Below are 24,333 nucleotides of genomic sequence, written 5' to 3' on the forward strand. Positions count from 1 at the left end.
AATAAGATTAAAGTCCTACTACATGAAAACAAGCTCCCTGCCAGTCTTCAGGTTGTCCTTAAAGCCAAGTCACCTAAGACCAAAATATCACAAGTTCTTTCTAAACGGTTTCATTGTGTTTTCCCACCGCCCACGGGTTTTTATATATCAAATAAGGGGGACCTACTGTAGTTTTCTAAACAGCCTCTTTGTACTTATTTACATACTGACTTGTTTCCTTTATCCTGGCTACAAATCTAATTTGAACATTGTATCTTTAAAAAGGTTCAATATCTTGGGGCCCATGTAAGAGAGACTTGTTAAAAAAAAAGTCTGTTTCAGATTGCTGGGGCATAGCTGTGCCATGGGGAATAAACACAGAGAAATTATCTGTAAATGGAGCTAGGGGGGAAGAATTAGTGACTAACCAGGGCCTTTTCCCAAAAGGGCTATAGTCAAAGCTCTTCTCAGCCTCTCTGAATGATCCTCTCAACATTCCAGCAGTCTGAGTTGTGGTACCGGGAGTGATAAGCTATTGTGAAGAGGTCTAGGAATTGTCAGTAACCAATATTTTTTTAGTCCCTATTGTGGATCAAGAATTGTGCTAAATGGACTAGATATATAAGAGGCTTCCCTTCTTCAAGGAGGATTAGGAAGACTATGATGTTAACAAGTAAGCAATTCGGTTGTTTATTAAGTGCAAAATGTTTTGAGAGAAATTATTCCCTATCTTACGGAAAAACCCAAACAAACTATTTGGCCAACCCAACGACAGCGTCCCTTGGGAGTGGTACCGCTTTCAACAGGGTGGCCTAGAAAGGCTTCTGAAGCCTTTGTGTTTGCATGGAGGCCTAAAGGATAATCTTGAGTGTTTTAGCCATCTTTATGCTGAAGATCCCTTTGGCTTTCTAGTGACTGTTTGATGACCCTCTTAAAATACATAAAATACACAGAATTACAAAGGGAATTGGTTATATTGAAATGACTATAAAAATACTGAAAAATAAATTTCTGATATATTAACATGTGTTTATTAATAAATATCAAAATCAAATGGTAATCTAAAAATTGTAATTTCAAATAGTGATGAAATGAGTCAGGATTTCTGCAACCACTGTCGTGTGATAACTGTGATTTCTGGAGGTGATGAACTCCTAAGGATTCCTCATACTGCTGGTGGTTTGTTGCTTCCATTCCTAATTGAAGAAAATGCTAAATTTCAGTTAGAAGTTAGTGAAAATGAAGGTATAACTTTTCTTCCAACCAAGTTCTTGGATCCTCTCAAGTCTACCCAGGGACCTCAGATCAAGAACTGCTGGATTAGATGGAGCCAGCCAGGAAAAGTGAGGCCCTGGGAGAGGGGAGAGGAGGATGACAAAGGCCCTAAAGGAAGAGCGAGCTTGCCTTAGCGTGAGACAACTCCACAATTTCAAGATAAAGTTACCCCCTGAGTGTGAAATAAGGACTACAAATGAAACTGGAAAAACCATTGAGAGACAGGCAAATGTTAATGCTGAAACATAACATGATATTAAGGCATTGTTGGGGTTTTTAAAGGTATGATTTGAATTGTGGTTAAAATGAAGTCTTATCACTTAGAGATATATAAATATGTATATTTAAGCTGCCTTGGATTTGCTTTAAATTGACTGGGGCTTGGGGGAATAGAAGAGATGAAACAAGGTTGTGTATTGACAGTTCTTGAAATTGGATGATGTGATGACGGTTTGTTAGACCATTTTTTCTGTGTTTATTGTATGTTTGAAGTTATCCATTTAAAGTTTTTAAAAATGCAGTAGATAAGCCATCTGTAGAGAGTATTTGTGTGGACTGAAAATTTAGGAAGGAGCACTCACAATTAAGTAGTATATGAGGGCTTTCCTGGTGGCCCAGACAGTAAAGAATCCACCTGCAATGCAGAAGACCCAAGTTCGATCCCTGGGTTGGGAAGATCCTCCTGGAGAAGGGCATGGCATCCCACTCTAGTATTCTTGCCTGGAGAATTCCATGGACAGAGGAGCCTGACAGGCTACGGTCCATGGTGTCAAAAAGAGTTGATTTCAAGGAATTATGACTGTAGGAACATGTCACAGTATAACATGATAAAGAATGGTGTTGTGATACAGTTAAAATATAGCCTAATTTTATTGAATAATTGCAAGTTGTTCATTGTTGATCCAAGTGAATGTTTATGTCTCCTAGACCCATGAGAAAGAGACATTGGTTTGGAGGAGGGGAGGCTTCCAGGATTTTCCATTTCTGAGATCAACATTTTTCTAATACGTGTGATCCACAGACCACTTACACTAACATCATCTGGGGTTTTTACTAAAAATGCAGAATCCTGGTTCAATCCCAGTCTCATGGACTCAATTTTAGGGGAAAGGGGCCCAGATTCTTATACTTTTATAAATACCCTAGATGAATTTTAGCACATGAAAAGTTTGAAAACTTAACTGTAAATAAGAATGAAATAGCTGCTCTTATTGAGCAGTTTTACCATTTGCAAGATAGCATGCTGAACCCTTCCCTAGGTGATGAAGAAATTTCACCTTAGAAAAACTGAGTTACTTATAGGAGTCATCCAGTTGGAAATGGCAAAGTGGGACTCCAAACCAAATTCCAACCCCGCAGCCTGTGCTCTTAGCTCCTCTACTGCTGCCTCCCGTCAGGCCATCTCTCTCCTCTGGTCCTCTGTCCACCAAGACTTCCATGGGCACTGACCTCCCACCTGCTCTTTAGGGGCAGATCCTAAGGAGGATGTGAATAATCCAGTTACTGGGCAGTTATATCTCTTGTTGTAAATTAATAATTAGTGTCTGGTCTATGCTGCCTGCAATGCAGGAGTTGCCGGTTCGATCCTTGGGTCTGGAAGATCCCCTGGAGAAGGAAATGGCAACCCACTCCAGTATTCTTGCATGGGAAATCCCATGGACAGAGGAGCCTGGCGGGCTATGGTGCAGTGGGTCGCAAAAGAGTCAGACGTGACTTAGTGACTAAACACACACATGCTGTGTATTAGACTTTTAGATTGTTGTGAATTGTCCCAAAAAATACTTGAGACCTTTGTTGTTTAGTCGCTAAGTTGTGTCTGACTCTTTGTGACCCCATGGACTCAGCACACCAGACTCCTCTGTCCTCCTCTGTCACCTGGAGTTTGCTCAAGTTCGTGTCTATTAAGTCAGTGATGCTATCTTAATGATCTCATACTCTGCTGCTCTCTTCTGCTTTTGCCTTCAGTCTTTCCCAGCATCAGGGTCTTTTCCAATAAGTCTGCTCTTCACATCAGGTGGCCAAACTACACTTCAGCTTTAGCATCAGTCCTTCCAATGAATATTCAGGGTTGATTTTCTTTGGGATTGACTGGTTTGATGTCCTTGCAGTCCAAGGGATTCTCAAGAGTCTTTTCCAGCACAATTTGAGAGCATCAATTTTTTGGCGCTCAGCTTTCTTTATGGTCCAACTCTTACATCTGTACAGGACTACTGGAAAAAACCATAGATTGACTATACAGATCTTTGTTGGCAAAGTGATGTCTCTGCTTTTTAATATGCTTTCTAGATTTGTCATAGTTTCCTTCCTCAGTCATGTCCAACTCTTTGTGACCTCATGGACTATAACCCGCCAGGCTACTCTTTCCATGGAATTTTCCTGGCAAGAATACTGGAGTGGGTTGCTATTTCCTTCTGCAGGGGATCTTCCCAACCCAGGGATCAAACCCAAGTCTCCCACATCTCCTGCATTGCAGGCAGATTTTTTATTGCTGAGCCACAGGGGAAGCTCTACTTGAGAGCTTATAATTGACATAAAGCAGCCTGCAGCATGTCTGCAGCTGTTAAACACATTTCTATATTGTAAATCTTTTTTCCACTCCAGTGTTCTGAAGAGATTGAACACATTCCCTCAGTGACGGGAACCCACCAGGACATTGCCAGCCAGAGGGAAGGGTTAAGGGCACACCTCTAGGAGAGGCTGGTGGGGATTGAGGGAGTGGAGTAAACAGGCTTTCACAGGGGCTATGCCTTGTGCTCATTCCCTCTCATTTAATACTTTTGGTCCTACAAGTGAAAGTCGCTCAGCTGTGTCCGACTCTTTGAGACTCCATGGACTATACAGTCCATGGAATTCTCTAGGCCAGAATACTGGAGTGCATAGCCTTTCCCTTCTCCAGGGGATCTTCCCAACCCAGGGATCAAACCCAGGTCTCCCACATTGTACGTGGATTCTTGACCAGCTGAGCCACAAGGGAAGCCCAAGAATATTGGAGTGGGTAACCTATCCCTGCTCCAGTGGATCTTCCCGATCCAGGTTGAGTCAACCGGGGTCTCCTGCATTGCAGGCGGATTCTTTACCAACTGAACTATGAGGGAAGCCCCTTCAGTCCTACAAGGTAGGTACTAACTGATCCACAATTCATTTTAAATTCTGAACCTAAAAAGCTCTATAAAAACAAGGTTTTTTTTGCCCAAGTGCAGCAAATTCATTTGACAGCAAACCTTCACCTGAACTTGCATGAGGCTTCCTGTAGCCTTCACTCATACTCTCTGAGGAGAGCATTACATCTTGATGATAGGGCTTTGCCCAGCCCTCACTGAGGATGGTGTAAAGTGTGCGTTGTCTTCCTAAAATTCAAAGAATTTTCCCAAGCATTCTCAGCCAAGAGTTTCAGGGGTATGAAAAGGTATGAGAATGAAGTGTTTTCTCAACACATTGCTACAGAACTGTGTAAATAGATTTGAAAAAAGACCTCATATACTTTTTCAACCCTGCCACACTGGCATTGAAAGAGCCCATTGGAAGTCATGTAGCCTGTTCTTTGAATGAAGTCCATTAGCTTTGCAAATACTTAACAGATATGTCTGAAGATCCTCCAGAAAGTGTTTTTAAAGTTGTGTCTTGGGTTTGTTACCATTTGGTCGTTGGTAATGCTTCAGACTTACCTTTTGCCTCTTTCTGGTTGTGCCCCCAGAGAAATATTATGACTGTTTCATTTGGAATAGATACAGTGTTTCATGGTCTTCAAGTGGAGTCCAGTGGCAGGGGGGTCAGGGAGGTGTGGGGGGGGTGGTGGAATCAAGGTAAGGTGACAGCGAGGCGTTAAAATTGTGATTATTCCCCTTTATCCTCGGCCAGTTGGAAAGCACCCTTAGCAAAATAAATAATCTGGCAGATTTCTCACAAATAAGGAGGATTATGGTGACAACATTCTCACAGAATTAAAAATATTGTTGAATAATATTAAGTTAAAGTATCTTTTTCTGGTTAAGTCAATATTTTTTTCCCCTATTCTTTGTCCAGAATATCTCACCTAGAAGAAAGAAATCAAATATTTTTCAAGCAAAAATCATCTAAAATCCTCCCTCTTAGGCTTTCCTTATTTCTGTAAAATATATTTTTGCTTAAACTTTGATGATGTATTCCAAGCTTTTTCTCTTGTGGGATTATCATGTCTTGCCTGGATTTTCCTGTCAAATATTAATTTTATGTGTGTTTTGTGCTTTATAAGAGTAGGCCAGCCTAAAGTGTAGTGGTGAGCTTTAGGGGAACGAAACATATAAGGGACGGTCTGTACTCAGCTTCTTTTAAGAAAAGTAGTTTAATTGAGATTTTAAGTTACTCATTTCATAAAATAAACTTGTGGTGTTGCGGTATAATGAAAACTATATATTCGACCTTTATCCCCATGTCCTGAATCCCTTGGCATTTCCTAAATGATACAATGAGACTGGTTGCCAGAGGAGCCGACCACATGATTAGAGGGTTAGAACTTTCAGCCCCGTCGCCAGCCTCTGCAGAGGGGTCAGGGACTGGAATCAAGTTTGTTCACCAGTGGCCCATGATTTAATTAATCATGCCTGTGCCATGAAGCTTCAGTAAAACTCTGAAAGAAGACTAAGGGGTTTCCAGGGAGGGTGGTGCCTCTGAGCAGAATAAAGCTGTAAGTAAATCCCCTTCCCAAGCTCTCTTGTTGTTTTAGCAGATTATTGAACCTGAGGGGAGGTCATGGGAATTCCCAAATTTATAGCTATTTGGTCAAAAGGACGGGTGGTCCCTAGGACTTACCTCTGGTACCTGAATTGGGGGCAGTTTTGTGGAACTGAGCCCTTATCACTCCAGGTAGTGTCAGAATTGAATTACAGGATACATTCTGTATTATACCTGGATACTGCAGGTATCCTATGTGTTTAATGTGTAACCTGGTCACAATTATCTCTTCCAGTATCTGACCAAGCAGGTGGAGCTTCTGCGGCAGATGAATGAACAGCACGCAAAGGTTTATGAGCAATTAGATGTCACAGCGAGGGAACTGGAGGAAACAAATCAAAAGCTCGTTGCTGACAGCAAGGCCTCACAGCAAAAGATTCTGAGGTATATTTTTTAGAATCCATTGAAGAAGCCCTAGGGGAAGTCATTTAGTATAAACTAGAATAGAACATGGCTGTAGTGGGTTCAGGTCAGTATGGGGTAAGCTTTAATTTAATTCTCTATGGAGAATAGAGATTAAATAGAAGTCTTTTCCAATTACAAAAGCCCAGTTTGAGTGGTTGCCAGCTAAGCTCTCCTCACTGCTTATGCCTTTAATTCAATATGACAAGCTGCAATTGGCTTCTGTCTGTTCCTCACAGTCTGACTGAAACAATTGAAGGCCTGCAAATGAACATTGATCACCTCCAGAGCCAAGTGGAGGAGCTGAAATCATCTAGCCAAAGGAGAAGGAGCCAGGGGAGGCATGACCAGGAGAAATCGGCCCCCAGCTTCTCGTCTTTGAAAGAGCTGTATGACCTCCGCCAGTAAGAGCCCACCTTCCATTTGCAAGCAGGAGAACATCCCGTGTCATTGGCACATTCTGGATCCCAGTAGATTAAAAGTACCCTTTGAGGAAATGCCACTTGGCTATTAGGCCGCCAGTGGTTTGAACAAAACCACTTAAACATACAAGTGATAGTTGCTGTTGTTGTTGTTTAGTCCAGTTGAAATTTCAGTAAAACAAAATCCAGGCAAGCAGAAGGGTTGTTTTTTTTCTTGCCTGCAGAAAAGCCTTTTACAGTTTAGACTTTGGAGATTGAATCTTCATTTAAGAACTATATCTTGAACACCTGTGGTAAGGCAGGTGCTATGCCAGATGTGAGGAGTGGTGAGCAAAACAGACATAGTTCCTGCCCTCATGGAGCTTTCGGTCTCAGGAAGAGGCAGGTAGCAAATAAGTATAGTTACAAGTCGCCCAGGACTCTGACCAGGCGAGAGACCAGCTCATGCATTTGGAGGGCCTCAACCTGACTGTTCATCAGATCGCCGTCAGGCCTAAATCTCTAAGTGTGAGTAAAAGGCTATTCAGGTGATTCTGATGTATGTTCTTGGTTTAAAATCACTGCAGCAATGGTTCTCAATCTTAGCTGCATATTATGAATCATAGGAAGAGCTTTAAAAAATACAAACTCTCTAGTCCATGTGGCAGACCAGCTAGGTCAGAATCTGTGGGGGTGGGACCCAGGCGTCAACTGTTTTAGGACTGCCCAGGTGATTCTAATCTGCAGCCAAGACTGAGCACCACTGGCTGTTCTGATCTCCTTGAACAGCCTCAATCATACTCCTGGTCTTTGGGAATGGATGTTCTGTAGCATTTTTAATATTTAAAAAAAAATTAATTACAAAAGTTGTGTTTTCTTCCATGTGTTGTCAGTCTCACATATTCATTTTAGCCACTGCTCTAGGGTGGAATAGGCAAAAAATCAGTCATATCACAGCTCCTCAAAAATACGTGGTTGGAAAAAAATCATCAGCCTCCCTCTTTGCATTCTCAGTCGGCCTGTGTAAGAGTCTTTCAATATTTCCCCCAGGCACTTCGTGTACGATCATGTGTTTGCCGAGAAGATCACTTCCTTACCAAGTCAGCAAAGCCCCGATGAGGAAGAAAATGAGCATTTGAAGAAAACAGTGACAACGCTGCAGGCCCAGCTGAGCCTGGAGCGGCAGAAGCGGGTAACCATGGAGGAGGAATACGGGCTGGTGCTGAAGGAGAACAGCGAGCTGGAGCAGCAGCTGGGGGCCACGGACGCCTACCGAGCCCGCGCGCTGGAGCTGGAGGCGGAGGTGGCCGAGATGCGGCAGATGTTGCAGGCGGAGCATCCTTTTGTGAACGGGGTGGAGAAACTGGTGCCGGACTCTCTGTTTGTCCCTTTCAAAGAGCCCGGCCAGAGCCTGCTGGACGAGATGCTCCTGACCGTGCCCGAAGTGCACAGGAAGCCCCTCAAGCGTAGTAGCAGCGAGACGGTGCTGAGCAGCCTGGCGGGCAGCGACATCGTGAGGGGCCACGAGGAGACCTGCATCCGCCGGGCCCAGGCGGTGAAGCAGAGGGGCATCTCCCTTCTGCACGAGGTGGACACACAGTACAGCGCCCTGAAGGTGAAGTACGAGGAGCTGCTGAAGAAGTGCCAGCAGGAGGAGGACAGCCTGTCCCACAAGGCTGTGCAGACCTCCCGGGCTCTGGCCAAGGACCTGGCTGCCCTGAATGCCCAGCGCACGCCCAGCACCCTCAGCTGGGTCCCAGCCTCTGTCACCCCAGAGCCCATCAGCTCCCCCACCACCTCGACGCCACCAGAATACAAAGCGCTTTTTAAGGAGATCTTCAGTTGCATCAAGAAAACTAAACAGGAAATAGATGAACAGAGAACCAAATACCGATCTCTCTCCTCTCATTCCTAAGTGAACCACCGGCTCCAGGACTAACTGGCCTGTTTCCTGTTACCTCTCTCTCCCACTCACACAGTGTGTGTCGACCCCAAAGCCTGATGTTGTTCCTGACGTTGGCCTTGTTGCTTTGCTTATTTATTAGCAAATGTATAGAGGGAGGAAGGAAGGTGCTCCCTGGTGGCAGGTGTATAATCCAGTTCGTTTAAGCTCCTCAGGAAATCCCATGACAGACTGGCCTCTGGCTAGCGCGATGATTAGGTTGCAGTTCCTTGAAAAGCCCCAGAGCCAGTGGAGGGAGGGTCTGTGCCCCTGGAGAAGCAGGCCTGGAGTAACTGTAGTATATAGTATATATAATATAGTGTATATTATATAGGGGAAATGGCAGAGTTGAAACAATGCCAATGCAATTCCTGTTGCCTTCTTGCTTAACTTATCAAAACTATGTAGAAGTCAGACAGCTGCCACATGAAAAGGTCTTTCACAAACACTTGGATACTGTGAATTCATGAAGAAGAATGTTCAGGAGAAAGCAGGGGTCCCATCCAAAGCGAATGGCATTAACAAATACTCCAGGCCTTTGAGTTCGTTACATCTGCTACCAGTGGAACTGTGACTGACGGGTAATCCTAATACATCTCAGTCCAGCTGAATACCAAATTGAAAGGGCAGGCTCTGGTTGGCCCAGTTAGCTTGTTAGCAGAGCCCTGGAGGGCCTTCTCCCCACATTCAAATGTTTGTACTCAAAAGTTATAGTGGCTAGGATAGGCAAATCATTCTTTTCTTAAATTCACACTAAAGGGGCAAGATGGAACCCTCACCCCCACTGTGCTGTCTGAGCTGGCTAGCCCACTGGTCTCAAGCTGCTCCTACTCACTTCCTACCATTCCTGTACATGTTTGTGACTTGCTGCAGAAATGCCTATCTGCCACTTTATATTCAACAGTGTTGATGTCCTGACTGTGGAAATACACTTGTTCTCTCACTTGCGTACTTTTAATTTAAAACTATTTAAGAAAACTGAGTTCCATTTATTGTATATATTTTTCTAAAAACCAAATAGAATTACCTATGAAAATGAACAAATGGATCGATTCCTTGTTATTTCAGTCTTAAGCCATTTCACTGTTATCACCAACTGTTTACTTTTCTTCTTCCCACAGAATCTCTCTGGGAAGAATTGATAGTGATTTTTTTTCCATTTCCATTTTTCCCATTCTTTGGGATTGTGTAGTAGCACAAATTCTGCTCATATTGATGTTCATTAAAATTACTATATGATTAAAAAAATGTATATGCTCTATATAATTTTCACTATTTTAGAAATGTCAGACTTGGTTCTAAATTAATAGCATTTTGGCTAGTTGATTCTTAAAACATTTGATAATTCAGTTATAGGAAAGACACTTTAGAGAGTTCAGATGTTTAATGAGCATTGAATCTACTTTTGCACAATGGCAAAGCTGGATTAATGGGTAAAACATTATTTCTTCAAACAGTATAAGGAGTTTATAGTGAGTTGGCTCATCTTCCCTGAACTTCTGACCTTCCAGTCCTTGTCCTGTCCAGTTACCAGTTTATTGGTATATCATTCCAAACTATTTCGTGCTTAGATTAGTACATGAATGTGCTTATATCACCCCATAGTTTAAAATGAGTGCATCTTGCCTTTTTACTGAAGCATGCATCTTTAAACCGTGTATTTTTTTTTTAATTTATTGAAGTGTAGTTGATTTGCAATGTTGTGTTAGCTTCTGGTGTACAGCAAAGTGATTCAGTTATACATGTACATAGTTTTATATTCTTTTCCATTGTGGTTTATTACAGGATATTAAATATGGTTCCCTGTGCTATACAGTAGGACCTTGCTGTTGATGCATTCTGTATATAATAGTTTGCATCTGCTACCAAACTCCTAATCAAGCCATCCCTCCCCCACCCCCTGCCTCCTTGGCAACCACAAGTCTGTTCTCTGTGTCTGTGAATCTGTTTCGTGGGTAAGGTCCTTTGTGTCATATTTTAGATTTCACATATAAGGTGATACCATGTCTTTCTCTCTGTGACTTGGTTCATTTAGTATGATCTAGGTTCATCCAGGTTGCTGCAAATAGCATTGTTTCATTCATTTTATGGCTGACTAGTATTCTGTTGTTTATGTATGTAGACCACACCTTCTTTACCCATTCATCTGTTGACAGGCGTTTGTGTCTTGGCTGTCGTAAACAGTGCTGCAGTGAACATAGGGGTACACGGATCTTTACAAGTTAGAGTCTTCTCCAGGAGTGGGATTGCTGGATCATACGGCAACTCTATTTTTAGTTTTTTGTGGAACCTCCATAGTGACCGCACCGGTTTACATTCCCACCAACAATATAGGAAGGTTCCCTTTTCTCCACACCCTCTCTAGCATTTATTTGTAGGCTTTTTAATGATGGCCATTCTGACCTGTGTGAGGTGGTAGCTTATTGTAGTTCTGATTTGCATTTCTCTAATAATTACCAGTGTTGAGCCTCTTTTCATGTGCTTGTTGCCATACCAATAAACTTTATGACCCTTGCCAAACTAAGAGGAAAAATGGTATTTTCCTTATTGTTTAGTTTTGCATTTATTGAATAGCTTTTAATCTGTTCAAAGCCATTTTTGCATTGCCCTTTGCCTATTAAAGAGCTCTAGTAGTTAGGAAATTCACTTTTGCAATTAGATATTACATGCTATTTATCTTTTTACCTTGTTACTGGAATTTTGCAAAGTAAGATTTTTGTGTAGTTATATTAATCTTTAAACACTTTATTTCTTTTTGTGCTTGACAGTTTGAACCATCTGAATTTCAAGTTTTCTGGGTTTTTTATTGTGGTAAAAATACACATAATTAATATCTGAACCACTTTTAAGTGTACAGTTCAAACGTGTTAAATACATTCACATTGCTGTGCAACCATCAGCCACCATCCGTCCCCATAATTCTTACTCTTTGAAACTGACTTCCCTGGTGGTCCAGTGGTGAGGAATCCGCCTGCCACTGCAGGTGACATGGGTTCAATCCATGGTCCAGGAAGATCCCACATGCCTCAGGCAGCTGAGCCAGTGCCCCAGCTAGAAACCTGCGCCCTAGAGCCCACGTGCCACAACTACTGGGCCCTTGTGCCTAGAGCCCGTGTTCCACAACAGGAGAAGCCACCACAATAAGGAGCCCGTGCACAACTAGAGTACCCCTGCTTGCTGTAACTAGAGAAAGTCCATGTGCAGCAATAAAGACCCAGCACAACCATTAAAAAAAAAAAAAACAACTGAAACTCTCTACCCATTATACAATAACTCTGGGAGGCAGGATCAAAATGGTGCTGTAGGACCCTGGGATCACCTCCCCGAACAAACTCAAATCAAAACTACATGGGCTTCCCTGGTGACTCAGTGGTCAAGAATCAGCTTACCAATGCAGGAGACACAGGTTCGATCCCTGATCCAAGAAGATCCCATGTGCCAAGGAGCAACTAAGCCTGTGTGCCAACTACTGAGCCCAAGTGCCATAATTACTGAAGCCCATGCACCCTAGAGTCTGCTCCACAAGAGAAGCCTGTGCACCGCAACTAGAGAAAAGCCCATGCAACAACAAAGACCCGGCATAGCCAAATGCATTTCTACATGCTAACAATACAAAGGAAATAAAAACAATTTGTGTTGACTTTGTATTCTGCTACTTTGCTTAACTCATCCAGACTTTTTTTGTGAAATATTTAGTTTTCTACATACAAGATCATATCATCTGCAAACATGTTACTTCCTTTCCAGTTTTTTTCTTGCCTAATTGCTCTAGCTAGTACTTCCCAGTACAATGCTAAACAGAAGTAATTATGGTAGGCATCCTTACCTTGTTCCTGATCTCAGAGGATATGCCCTGCCTGATATCACCCTTGCATAGACATGAAAAGCTGAGTCACTGTCATGTCCAACTCTTTGCCATATAGTCCATGGAATTCTCCAGGCCAGAATACTGGAGCGGGTAGCCTTTCCCTTCTCCAGGGGATCTTCCCAACCCAGGGATCAAACCCAGGTCTCCAGCATCGTGGGCAGATTCTTTACCAGCTGAGCCACAAAGGAAGCCCAAGAATACTGGAGTGAGTAGCCTATCTCTTCTCCAAGGGTTCTTCCTGACCCAGGAATCAAACCAGTCTCCTGGATTGCAGGCAGATCCTTTACCAACTGAGCCATTAAGGAAGCCCTTGCATAGGCATGGTTGACTTCATTCTTTACAAGGTACTGGAATCCACTGCTTATCCTTTTTATTTATATGCTACCTTTGTCAGACTTTAAGATCAATGCTTTGATAAGAATCTGGGGGACCATCACATGCTATTACATCATAAAGATTTTATATAATTCAACTGTGATAATCCCTGGCCCTTTTCCTCTCTAGTAATTGCTCTGTTGCAGTTTCTTTCCAACCACTTTTAGTAATTTATGTTTTAGTTATAAATCATCTGATTCCTTTAAACTTTCCCCATCTCATTGTCTATACAAGCATGTGTCGTTTTCCTTCATTGATAGCTATTGGTGTATCTTAATTTACATTTTTACCTCAATTTTTATTTTTAAATATTTCCTTCTCTGTTCTTATTTTCCTAGCTGTTTGAATTCAGTGTTTAACGCATTTCTCTTTATTAGTGTTTAAGGCTTTGACTCCTCCAAGCCCCACCAGTTCCAGTCTGCTCAGTCTTTGCTTTACCACAAGGGGCCTCCCCTTGAGTAGAGCTATATGATAGCTGGACACACTCCAGAAAGATTTTAGGTTTTTACTCTTCAGCCTCATGTATGTTAACAATTAGAACCAAGAACATAATATACAATCAACCTGTTAAACTTTCATTACCAAATATTGTAGCTCTTTTTTTGTGGGGGGAGGGCAGAGTATATACACAGACACCATCATCTAAATCTTCAGAGAGGAGTGGCTCTACTGCCCAATAGACCACAGCGAAAGTCTTATTTTAGCGAAATTTCCTGTCTCACCCAATCTAGCTTAATTTTTTAATTTTTCACAGTCCTCCAAGAGCTGACTACCACTGGTCACTATGGGCTAGCCACATGTGGCAACTGAGCACTCAAACTGTAGCTACTCCAAACTGCGAGTGTGGTAAGTATAAGATGAAAAGTGAAAGTGAAAGTTGCTCAGTCGTGTCAGACTCTCTGCGACCCCATGGACTACACAGTGTATAAGATACCAGATAGTAAACACTTGGTACCAAAAAATTTAATATTTTTATTACATGTTGATATTTTAGCTATATTAGGCTACGTAAAATACATAAAAATGTAACAAGTTTCTTTGTACTATCTTTAATATGTGTACTAGAAAATTTTACAATTACACACGTGACTGTACAGTCCCACCAGGCAGTGCTGCTGGCTGCCGTCCCCCGATGTACATACAAGGCTGAGAGCAGACAGCACTGCCTTCTTGCAACCATTTGAAGACAGCAGCACCATGATGCGGGTTAGTGTTAGCATTTATTTTAAAAATACACAAAATATAAATTTTTTACATCAAAGTGTGATGACCTCACTTATACATTGTTCCATACTTACCTCGTTTTATTTGCATCCATATGCAAACATTGAGAGTAAATGTATTTGATTCTGATTTTTTGCTGTGGTTCATGTAAACAGTTGAGACTGCGACTTTTAAAGTAGGTTGTTTTAAAAGGTAAAATGGCCACAGGAAACCAACAGTGAAACAATTCGGTTTGGTTTGTTTAATGAAGTTGGCAGAAGTCTTAGCAGATAGGTAATTGAAGACTTAATATTGGCTTCCAGGCATTTTAAATATTAAAAACCTCGAGGTTTTCTTCATCTTGTAAACATAATTCAGATCTTGTTGGCATTAAGTTTGAAAGTAAAATATTAAACCATGATTTTCATCATCCTGCCGGTGACAGTGTACACTCTCTTTATTATGAGAATGAAACCAAATAATAAGCAAAATACATCACGAATTTCAAACTGTACTGCAAAGAAGGTCCCAGCTGGTCTCTTCTGGGAGCCATCTACCTTAAGGTGACCCTGCCACTGGCTGAGTATGATCCCCTCTGTCCATTGGACAGTGCGAGGCCCCAGGCCGAGAGATGGTCAGTTCCTCCTGCTCCGAGTCTTCTGAAGCAACCGAAACCCTACTTCCGCCTCTGCTGGCTCTGCCGTCCGTCCCTGGGCTTGGATTCACCGGGTTAGTGATTTGCAACTGTTGTCAAGACTGTACCGTCCCTTTAAGGTACCACATGCCACCGTAGCTTACACAGCAGTCCTGTGAATAAAGAAACATGATTTCCAGACATCAGCAGGAAAGGGACCACATTCTGTGCAGAATATCAAAACTTGATTTACGATTCATGGAGAGAACACAAACAGGAGATCAAGACCTGCCTGACACTCTGGTCATCACCACCCAGCCTCCTCCATGCGTGGGTCCTGACCCCATCTTTCCCCAGGGGTGTCTTAAGAGTGAGGGACTATAAATGAATGTGCTTTATAAACACAAGATACAAAAGATGTGAATAAGCTAACCAAAGAAAAGGTGCTTCACAAATTGCCTCAGCATCTATGGACCTGGAATATAAGAATACTAGAATATAGGGAATCTGTCAGCAGTTTTCAGTAAAACTCAATGCTAAATGCTAAAACTAAATGCTTCTGCGAGTATGGTATTTGTGCCACACAGTCAATTCAAAGACATTATGAAAAAAGTGTTAAGTCACTCAGTTGTGTCTGACTCTTCACAACCCCACGGACTGTAGCCCACCAGGCTCCTCTGTCCATGGAATCCTCCAGGCAGGAGTACTGGAGTGGGTGGCCATTCCCTACTCCAGGGGATCTTCCTGACACAGGGATCTGACACAGGGATCAAACCCAGGTCTCCTGCAGTGCATGCACATTCTTTACCATCTGAGCCACAGGGAAGCCAGTGCCTAATAGGAATTAAGTATTTTTATTTCTTTTTAAATTTGATTTAAAAATTGTTCTACTAAAAGCAAGGAGCACAAGAGTTAGTATGGGGTTACAGGGAAAAAAAAAGTGGTACACAATTCAAAGGAGGAGTCGGGGGTACAGATTCTAACGTAGGCCCTGTCACTGTAAAGGATGATGACCCGCAAGACTATGAGTGGAGTTTACATCTTATTCAATTTCGTCCTTTTGCATAAACCCACCAAACCAATGCCAATTATCTGTTGCTGAAGACCCAGCAGGCTGGGGAGGGGTGCAGAGGAAGCCTGATTAGTAAACAGAGCCACAGGAAGGGTACCAGACGAGATCCGCTTCCACACAGTCAGTCTCCGCCTAAGACAGGCAGGAGCCAGCTGTGGGTGGCGTGGTTCTTAGTAGGCTCATGGTCAGAATGGAAGCTCAGAGCCTCTGCTTATTATACCAAAAATGGATGTACCTTTAGCACTTTATCCACCTCCTGTTTACTCAGATCTTCTCCACACTCTTGAGTCAGCCGAGCCTGGATCATGTTCCGGCGCACCCGGTAATTTTTGGAAAAAATTTCAAGCAAAACCTGTCGATGCTTTAGTAGCAAAAAAATGTTATTACGGGAATTATCTAAAACAGAAACATCAATAAATAAGAAATTTAGAGCTAAGGACCCAACTCCACACCGTAGTCTGTGATCAAAGTCCTTGCTTAGGACTTCTGTTAAAGACAAACACGTGTGGCCAGTTCATCATCTCCTGAGAGAAACCTCAATAAAATGAAGAAATGAAGATATATGCACACAAGAACAAAAATGCCAGTGAAGCCATTATCAGAGGAGCAGTTTTTAGACATACTTTTGTGGGACAGAAAAACAAGAGGGTAACTGAGCAGGCAGGGGAGCCACAACCTTAACTGCGTGAAGGCAGGACAGGATGAGGAGGGAGTGGCTTCAAGTCCTGATGCATACGTAAGACAGGATGCCATGAAAAGCATCGTGTCCCAGAGAAAAATAGGAAGGAGAGAGGACTGTCAAGTCCCCCCACAAGAACAAAAGGTGTTGTATGAGAAAAGATTTGATCCACTATGTCTAACGTGTGACCTAAGCATTCCAAAAGAATAGAGAAAAAACAGGTAAAGAGATTTCGGAACTTCGTAAGGATGACTCAACCGTCCGGCACAGTAATAACCCACACAAGGGCACATCTGGAGATGCACTGATGCGCTATATGCAGAATAAGAATAAAACCTGAAGCATGGTTTAAGGGAAGGATGTGGATCAAACTGAAAAGCCCGAGAAAAAGAGGGCCAAGGAACTGGACGACAACTCTGAAAGCTTGAATACGATGGAACAGTATGTTAAATTCAGAGGAAAATGCTTTGCCCTCCAAAACCCTAGTTCCAGACAAATAATACTTGAGGACAAAAGAAAGACATGGAAGAATGCAGACAATCCCTCTGGTCCCCTTAGAAGCTAAGATTAAGCAACAAGGAAGACACAAGATGGCAAGCCAGCAAAAGACATGAAGCTGGTCCCACTGAAGAGGCGTCTGGGACTCAAGAACAGTACTCCTGATGGTGTGTCTATGTGTTCAGAAAACCATGCAAGTGAAAACAAGAAAAGAAGTATAAAAAAGAAATGGACATGGTAAACTACTGATATTTGTCTCCACAATGAACACATTTCTAGTCTAGCACTGATATGTGATGTAACTAAAAAAATACATCCCACACCTGTCCATTCTCCCAACATAGCTGAAAACTAAATCCTCAACCAATGCAACCAGAAACCCATTGAAAGTAACAAGGTGAGACACCAAATAGCAGAAGTACAATTTGTGTATATTTGTGTGTGTGTATATATAAAATGATACCTTGTAATTAAAAAGTGATTGCCTCTGAGGAGTGGGAATCAGGTCTGGCAAAGCAGGAGACCAGTTTCCCATACAGCTTTCAGTCTTATTTGTTTTGAAGAATACACACTTACTACCCTTTTTTCCTTTTAATTACTGGACTAGTTCAAGAGGAGGAAACCCAGATGCCATCCACTCTGGCCAAAAGCACAGAGACCTGTTCGATGTCTCTCCACCACAGAAGGCCCTGCCCCTCTGGTGTTCTCAGCCTGCCTGTCAGTCTCCTTCTAAGAGGCAAAAGGGGACACAGACCTTAGTGGGGTTTTTTGCTCACTCCCTCTCTCCCAGTTCCTAAGGACAAGACCTGGAAAAGGACAGATCTATTGGAGTCTAGCAATTAAATCTTAAATCTTTAAAATTCAGGCAAGCTCATGATTTAAGGAAAACTTCTGGACCTCAGATCCTGCTGGTTGAATTCATATTCTGTTCATTCCTGTCCAGGTGTGATTAGAGGCAAAAGGACTGATTTTTCTGACATCTGATCCGACACCCGAGATTGATAAGAAATCCTTTTGATTCCTACCACCATCAGTCATCTGAGAAATGTGGTCCATCACCAGTCCACAAGCCTGGCTGGGCAGCAGAATCATCTAGAAGGCTTTGTAGAAACTTAAATACCTAGGACCCTACCCCATTCCTATAGAACTAAACTGAATATCTGGGGTCAGTCCTCTACTTTTTAAAAGGTGTTTCTGATGCAGCCAGTCCAGTCTGACATTTGGGAACTACTGCTTTTGGCTCACACCACTGGCACATCCAGTATGTTTTGAAATATACGGAGACACAGAGACAGAATATTTAAAACCGGGAGTGGCTGGAAAATTTGAAATGGATACGACTACACTTTGGGTCTCCCCCCTGCAGAACACCGCCCTGCTCCCTCCTGGGGAGACGGGAAGGTCACCTCACCTGGTCACTAATGTCTCCAGACTCCCAGAGGGCGAACACCTTCTGCTCATCCGGGGAAGCAGCCGTCTGTGGGGGAAACTGACCAAGGCCCAGGTGTGAGTTGGCTGCTTGGCTCTAACACACGAATCCACCCGCCTTGGTCCTGTCGGCCTGCACCCGCCCGTTCTGGGAACGGAGTTCTAGTCCTAGCCTCTGCCTCTCAGTAGCCGTGGGCAGCTGCAAACCTGCTGCTGCCGCTCCCTCCTCCCCAGCCGCGCGCGGAGACCGCTTCCATGAGGAGCGGACAAGCCCGGCCCGGAGCCACAGACGTGCTCAGGAAGGCGGGGAGGCGGCGTCTGTTTCCCATCAGCCTGCCACTAGCTCTCCCTTCTGCTTTAACATCCTCTGTCCTCCCACCCTCAACCAACCCTCAGATGTGTCTAAGCAGCACTCCCTCCCCCATAACGCCTTAGGAATATCGCGGGATCCCTTTTAATCCCTCCTACAAAAGCCGTGTCAACATGGGTTAGAGGCCCTGATCCACCTTAAGCAGCCCGTGCCACGTGGCTCAGCAGAGTCTGAAGATGGACCACAGAGAGGGCAGCCCAGGCTCCTGGTGCCTGGGAAAGGGGACGGTGGAAAGGGCACCTGGCAGAGTGGATTCCAGTCCTGGCGCCACAACCCAAGTAACAGTAACAATTCCTACCACGTATAGTCCCAGGTGGGCTTTAAATCTCATTTGCTACCAGAGAGGGAGCCACTCTCCACGAGGGAGGTCAATGCAGAGAGGTTTACTTAGTGTTCATGGTCACACCACGAATAAGCAGTAGCACTAGGAGCTGAGTCTTAGCGCGTATATTCGCTCTCCCTGGAACTCAGCTCCCTTGTGTAAAAAAAACGAGGCTGGACAGGTCTGAGGAATCTCCCACCTTGGACATGACTAAGACACAGAGGGAAGTCAGCAAGAGAGCTGGAAGAGAAGGCCAGGGTCTTCTCAGTAGGAATGCCGACCCTACTGAGAAGTGTAGGATGAGCAGGTCCTGGGGGTGGCCACTCATGTCCCTTGTCCTCTATCCTCTCCAAAAACCCAAGATGGCCTGGCTAACATCAGGCAGACACCCCTGCCTTGCCTGGCTCTGTCAGAGAAAGGCGAGTCTGCAGGTAACTGAACCCATTTGCTGGGTGGACAAGGGAGGCTCCAAATAGGGCAGGGCGCCCAAACCCCAGGTACCTTCTAGAGAGACCTCACCAAGGAGGCCCCTTGCCATGAGGGCCAGATCCCTCGGGACACGCCAGCCAGCCTGGGACCCAGGGCCTCTTGCCCTAGTTTCTGCTCCTCACATACACAGGGATGGGCCTTTGCCTCAGATCACCCGAGGCTGCACATGCTTCTGACCTTACGCTGCAGACGGCAGTGCTCCCTTGTTAAGAGGCAGACACAGCCCACTTCACCCAACTTGCTGATAGGTCTGGACAGAGCCTGGGAGGAGAATGAAGAGCGCACCCAGCCGGGAACCCTTGTACCCTGAGCTCAGAGAGGTGGTCTCCAAAGATCCTTCTGCTCCTGTATTTCCTCCCCTCTAGGACCCCTTCCAATGACAGGACAAGACAAGGAGCCCGGGGTGGAGGGGACCCACCCTGCAGCTGCAGGCCTGGCACCAGAAATGCTCACTGAAAAGCCACAGAGCTCGTGCTGGCCAGCCAGCTCTAGGACAGGGAGGCCCGCCAGGACCCAGGCGCAGCTGAGGGCTCTGGTGAGGGGTCAGCTCATCTCAGCTGCAGCAGAAAGAATTTAAGACTTGCAGCCACTGTACTGAGGTTCAACGTCCGGCTCTATCACTTCCTGGGTAAATGCATTTTATTTCTTTGAAACTCAGTTTCTTCATCTGCGGTTACAAGAACATCAAATGACACTAGAAGTGAAATCATCTTAAAAAATGGCAAAGCTGGCAGGAATGGGTGGGGTGCTGGCACAGGAAGGGGCTAGACCCCAGGACGGGGAGCTGGCATGGCCAAAGCCCTCCTGTGTGCCAGGCAACAGGTGATGGCCTACAGGCACCCACTCAGCCTTCATCAAAGCCCATGACACAAAACTTAACATTCACCCACTTCAGATGAGGGTGCAGGGCTGGGAGGCTGACCAGCCCCATGTCGTACACAGCAACCACGTGGGAACCTACATTTACCCCGAGGCCAACAGTCTCTCAAGCGCCCCTGCCCCATGCACCCTACCAACAGCTGTTTCCCCAAAGCCAGAGGGCTCAGGCCAGTCTGGTTGCCAGCCTCTCTCCCACAGCCACTTTCTCCTGGACAGGCGTGCGTGCCCAGGAGCCTTCCACGAAGCCTCGTCTGCTGCCGGGGACGCTACTTACAGGCACCAGTATCTGCTTGCAGCCGGCGGCCAGCACCGTGTCCTGCAGCATGCGGTCCGAGATGCCGCTGAACAGCATGTGGCCGGGGGGCAGGCTGGCCAAGTGCAGGTTGAAGAGGCGCTTGAGTTCGCTCAGGGTGAGCACAAACTGTTTCTGAAAGGTGGCCTGCACAAAGGCCCTGAGTTCCCGGGCCACGGGGGTGCTGGCAGAGCCAGAGGGCGGGTGCCCATTAAAGCTGTCCCCGCCTGCTGCCCGCCCGGCAGGCAGCCCGTTGGCCAGCCCACCGTGGAGGCCACCACTGGGCGAGGTGTCCATGGGCTCCTCTTCGTCCTCCGCCTCCCGCTCTTCTTCGTCCTCCCCTTCCTCACTCATGGGCTCCTCCTTGATCCGCACGCCGGGCAGGACCGCGGATGCCTGCAGCTGCTCCTTCCTCCTCTGCAGCTCCCGCTCCAGCAGCGCGTGGTTCTGCTGCGCCTGTCTTTTGGCGACTTGGACTCTCTGGTCCCCAGAGACCAGCCCCACAGGCCCTGGGAGAAGACACAGGGCTGCTCAGGACGGTAGAGACGGTGCAGGGAAGGACCTGGGGAGAGGCCCATGGCCCCTCTGCTCCACGGACACTCCCTGCTGTCCTGATGCGGACACTCTGCTGACCAGAGGAGGGGGACAGGAAAAATGCAAACCAGCTGGTGCAGAGCAAGTGGCCCAGTCTGGCCTCTCACCACCACCTTACCCAGAAGGGATTTGGCTACCCCAACCATGAGGGAAGAAACAGAACCAGAAAAATCAGATTTCCACATTCAGAGACCCAGTAGGTTACAGCTGAGTCCCTGCCAGTGGCCACCCTGCCAACCTGAGGGTGAGAAGTCTCCAGGCCTGGAACCCAGACACCGCCCTGAAGTCCAGAAGCCTCAGTCCCTGAGGCAAGGCTTTGCCACTAGACAAGCCTTCAGCTGAGGTCTGTGGGGAAGGGGAAGAGGCACAGAAGGGCGGCCACCACTGAGCCCCACACCCGCTCCAGGCAGAGCCCCAACAAGCCCTAGAAAAGGAGCCCTTCTGGAGCCAGTGTTAGGATGAGGGCCCGCCCAGCCAACGCCCTCCACACCTGATTGTCCATCCGGCTTCTTCGGCATGGCTTCCTTCACAAGATTATAAACTTTTTCTAATCTGAAAAGAAGAACAAACCCTCTTAACTGTAAATCATGTCCCTGGTCATCTGCCTCCCCAGAGAAACGTCCCCACAAGACGCCACACATGAGGAGCTTTGGTGGTCCCTGCCTGCAGCTTGGAGCCAAATGGTGGGGGTGTGCAGCGGCACCCACCCTCCCTTCCTCAGCCAGCCTCCCGCCAGCCTGTCTTGGGCCACACAAGCCTGGGACCTTGCTCCTGAGTGCTTTCTCTTTCCTCCCTGACCCCTCAGAATAGAGGCCAGTCAGGTTAGATCAGCAGGAGGGGCTGTGCCAGGCCTCTGCCAGGGGGGTTCTGGGATCACGCAGCAAAGTCCACCTGAGTGGAGGAGGGGTGAGCACAGCTCCAAACTGGCATTCATCATCCCAGCTGCACCAGGCTGTGCTCCCCACTGGAGGCAGGGTGGCTGGGGACAACGTGATAGTCCTTTCCCCTCGTCTGCCCGACAGGCTCTTACTTGGCCTGGATGCCTGTCCACAGCATGTGCTGCCGCTGCACCACGTCTGGATGCTTCTTGATGAACTCCCCATCATAGGGCAGGATGAACTCCCAGCCCTTGTTGATCCTCACTACAGCCATGTGCTCCAGAAAGTCCTTCACGTCTTCCGTGCAGAGCTGCGGGAAGGGGGCTAGGTGAGGCACGCCCAGCCCGAAAGCCCCACTCAGCCCCCGCCCCTGCAGTAATGGGATCAGGCCTCAGATCAAGCAGGACATCACCTACCTTGGTCACCGCTGCCACCTCTTTCCTTACCACCCACCGGCTCTGTGTGAACTTCCACATCTGAGGGAGAAAAAGAGGTCTGTTTCCAGGACTCCTAGGACTGTCCCCCAAGCTCCTGCTGTTGTCCTGGGAGCCTGGGATGAGGGTGCAGAGCAGAGGCTCCTAGCCAGTCACTTTCACTCTAAGCCTCCATCTCCTGCTTTGTGAAGAAGCTCCAGGGCCACCACCTCCAGGAGGGCAGCTGGACCCACTCCACACCACAGACGCTTCCTGGGGTGGGGGATGCCTTGCCCGTATGTCACCGACAACAACTCAGATCTGACAAGACCCTCTCCCAGACAACACACGTGACAGTGTCTGCATGAACAGAGAAGAGCTGACAGGCAGCTGGGGTGAGCCGCGCAGGTGTGCCATGAGTGAGCGTGGAGTCGGTGCCGCTGCACCCTGATCCCCAGAGATGAAAGTAAACCACACGGGCATCTAGATGCTCAGTACCCCAAGGAGCCAGGACACCCGGGTGAGAAAAGAGAAAATGGAGACACTCTCCTAAACAGCTTAGGGCTGCCTGGTGTGATCAGACCTGTGCATGAGCTCACCAAGGTCACCACAGACAGCTCCAAGGCAACACTGCTGCAAACTCAAAGCCCACTGCCAAGGTCAAGGGAGGCAGTGCAGGCCACAGCAGCTCAGAGCCCAAGCCCTGAGGAGGGATGCCTTGGCTGGGACTTCAGCTCTGGATAAGCGCGGGGGTGGGGTGGGGGGGAGGACAGGGTGAGGGGTGAGGGATGAGCCAGCTCAGGAGTTGCTAAAGCCCACAGCCACAGTGCAGGGAACAGCATGCCAGGAACTGTGGTGAACGGGGAGTGTCAGCCGTGTTCCAATGGCTGCTGTTTGGGGGTTAGTGATACCAGACTGTCCAATTATTTATGACAAGGTAGAAATCTAGCATGAGGTCTGATTGCTTTTTGTAAAAATAGACAGCAAGTCAGTATTTTAAAAATACCACTCAGGTCAAATGGCTCCCAGGTCAGAATCTACCTATGGGCTTCTAGGCTAAGAACTCAAAGGTTCTTATGAAACTGAAGACTCCAGGGTCCAAGAGGAGGGAGGAGCAAGGCAGAGTCCAGAGCCCTCTACTCCCCACTGCCCCACCGGGCCCCAGGCTCCTGCCCTTTGCCCGCTGCCTGGGCAAAGGTCCGGGACTCTGTGCAGCCCCCATCCACCCCCCACGCTCTGCTGGGAAGCCAGAGAGCTGAGCACTTACCACAAAGTCTCGGCCCCTGCAGAGCACCTCGGCCGGCACACCGCTGTGAGGGCTGGAGGAGTCCTTGGGGTACAGGATGTCACTGCCAAGGGGACAGGGTGGCCGGTCAGGCCCTGTCCTCACCCCTCCTGCCTCCCACTCCCTCAAGCTCCAAGTGGAAGCCCAGGCCTCTTTCCCATGTGGGCCCCAAGGGCTCCCATCACCCCCGTTCTCCCTGGGAGCCTGGCTCCCTGAACCCGCATGGAGGAAAGCAGCAGCCTCCCCTACAGACCCGAGTTCCTCTCCCACCCCCTTCCCAATGCCTCCCTCACAGGGGCCCAGCCCCAAGGCCCCTGCGTGGTCGGAGGGTCAGGGGCTCAGAGA

The 24,333-nt window shown here is 46.5% G+C and overlaps 2 protein-coding genes across 12 annotated transcripts in view; one reads left to right on the plus strand and one right to left on the minus strand.

Annotated features, from left to right (window-relative positions):
• Positions 1–9,749, plus strand: part of CDR2 (cerebellar degeneration related protein 2) — a 31,863-nt gene extending 22,114 nt beyond the window's left edge. Inside the window, exons 3-5 of the mRNA XM_006061842.4 lie at positions 6,200–6,348; positions 6,606–6,770; positions 7,818–9,749. Of these exons, the coding sequence (XP_006061904.3) occupies positions 6,200–6,348; positions 6,606–6,770; positions 7,818–8,682 (1,179 nt within the window). The 3' untranslated portion in view covers positions 8,683–9,749. The remainder of the gene's footprint in view (positions 1–6,199; positions 6,349–6,605; positions 6,771–7,817) is intronic.
• A 4,155-nt stretch (positions 9,750–13,904) lies between these two features.
• Positions 13,905–24,333, minus strand: part of POLR3E (RNA polymerase III subunit E) — a 34,025-nt gene continuing 23,596 nt past the window's right edge. For 8 of the 11 annotated variants that reach the window (XM_025274783.2, XM_025274781.2, XM_006061843.3 and 5 more), the window contains 8 exons: positions 23,971–24,052; positions 22,707–22,766; positions 22,443–22,600; positions 21,903–21,964; positions 20,801–21,327; positions 18,450–18,527; positions 16,097–16,222; positions 13,905–14,962 (listed from right to left, as the gene is read on the minus strand). In XM_025274783.2, coding sequence (XP_025130568.1) covers positions 14,906–14,962; positions 16,097–16,222; positions 18,450–18,527; positions 20,801–21,327; positions 21,903–21,964; positions 22,443–22,600; positions 22,707–22,766; positions 23,971–24,052 — 1,150 coding nt within the window. In that variant the 3' untranslated portion in view covers positions 13,905–14,905. The remainder of the gene's footprint in view (positions 14,963–16,096; positions 16,223–18,449; positions 18,528–20,800; positions 21,328–21,902; positions 21,965–22,442; positions 22,601–22,706; positions 22,767–23,970; positions 24,053–24,333) is intronic. The other 3 variants (XM_044935999.1, XM_044936000.1, XM_044936001.1) reach the window with 3 other exon arrangements.

This window comes from Bubalus bubalis, chromosome 24 (genome assembly GCF_019923935.1).
Source record: "Bubalus bubalis isolate 160015118507 breed Murrah chromosome 24, NDDB_SH_1, whole genome shotgun sequence".
In the NCBI taxonomy this organism is placed as follows: Eukaryota; Metazoa; Chordata; class Mammalia; order Artiodactyla; family Bovidae; genus Bubalus; species Bubalus bubalis.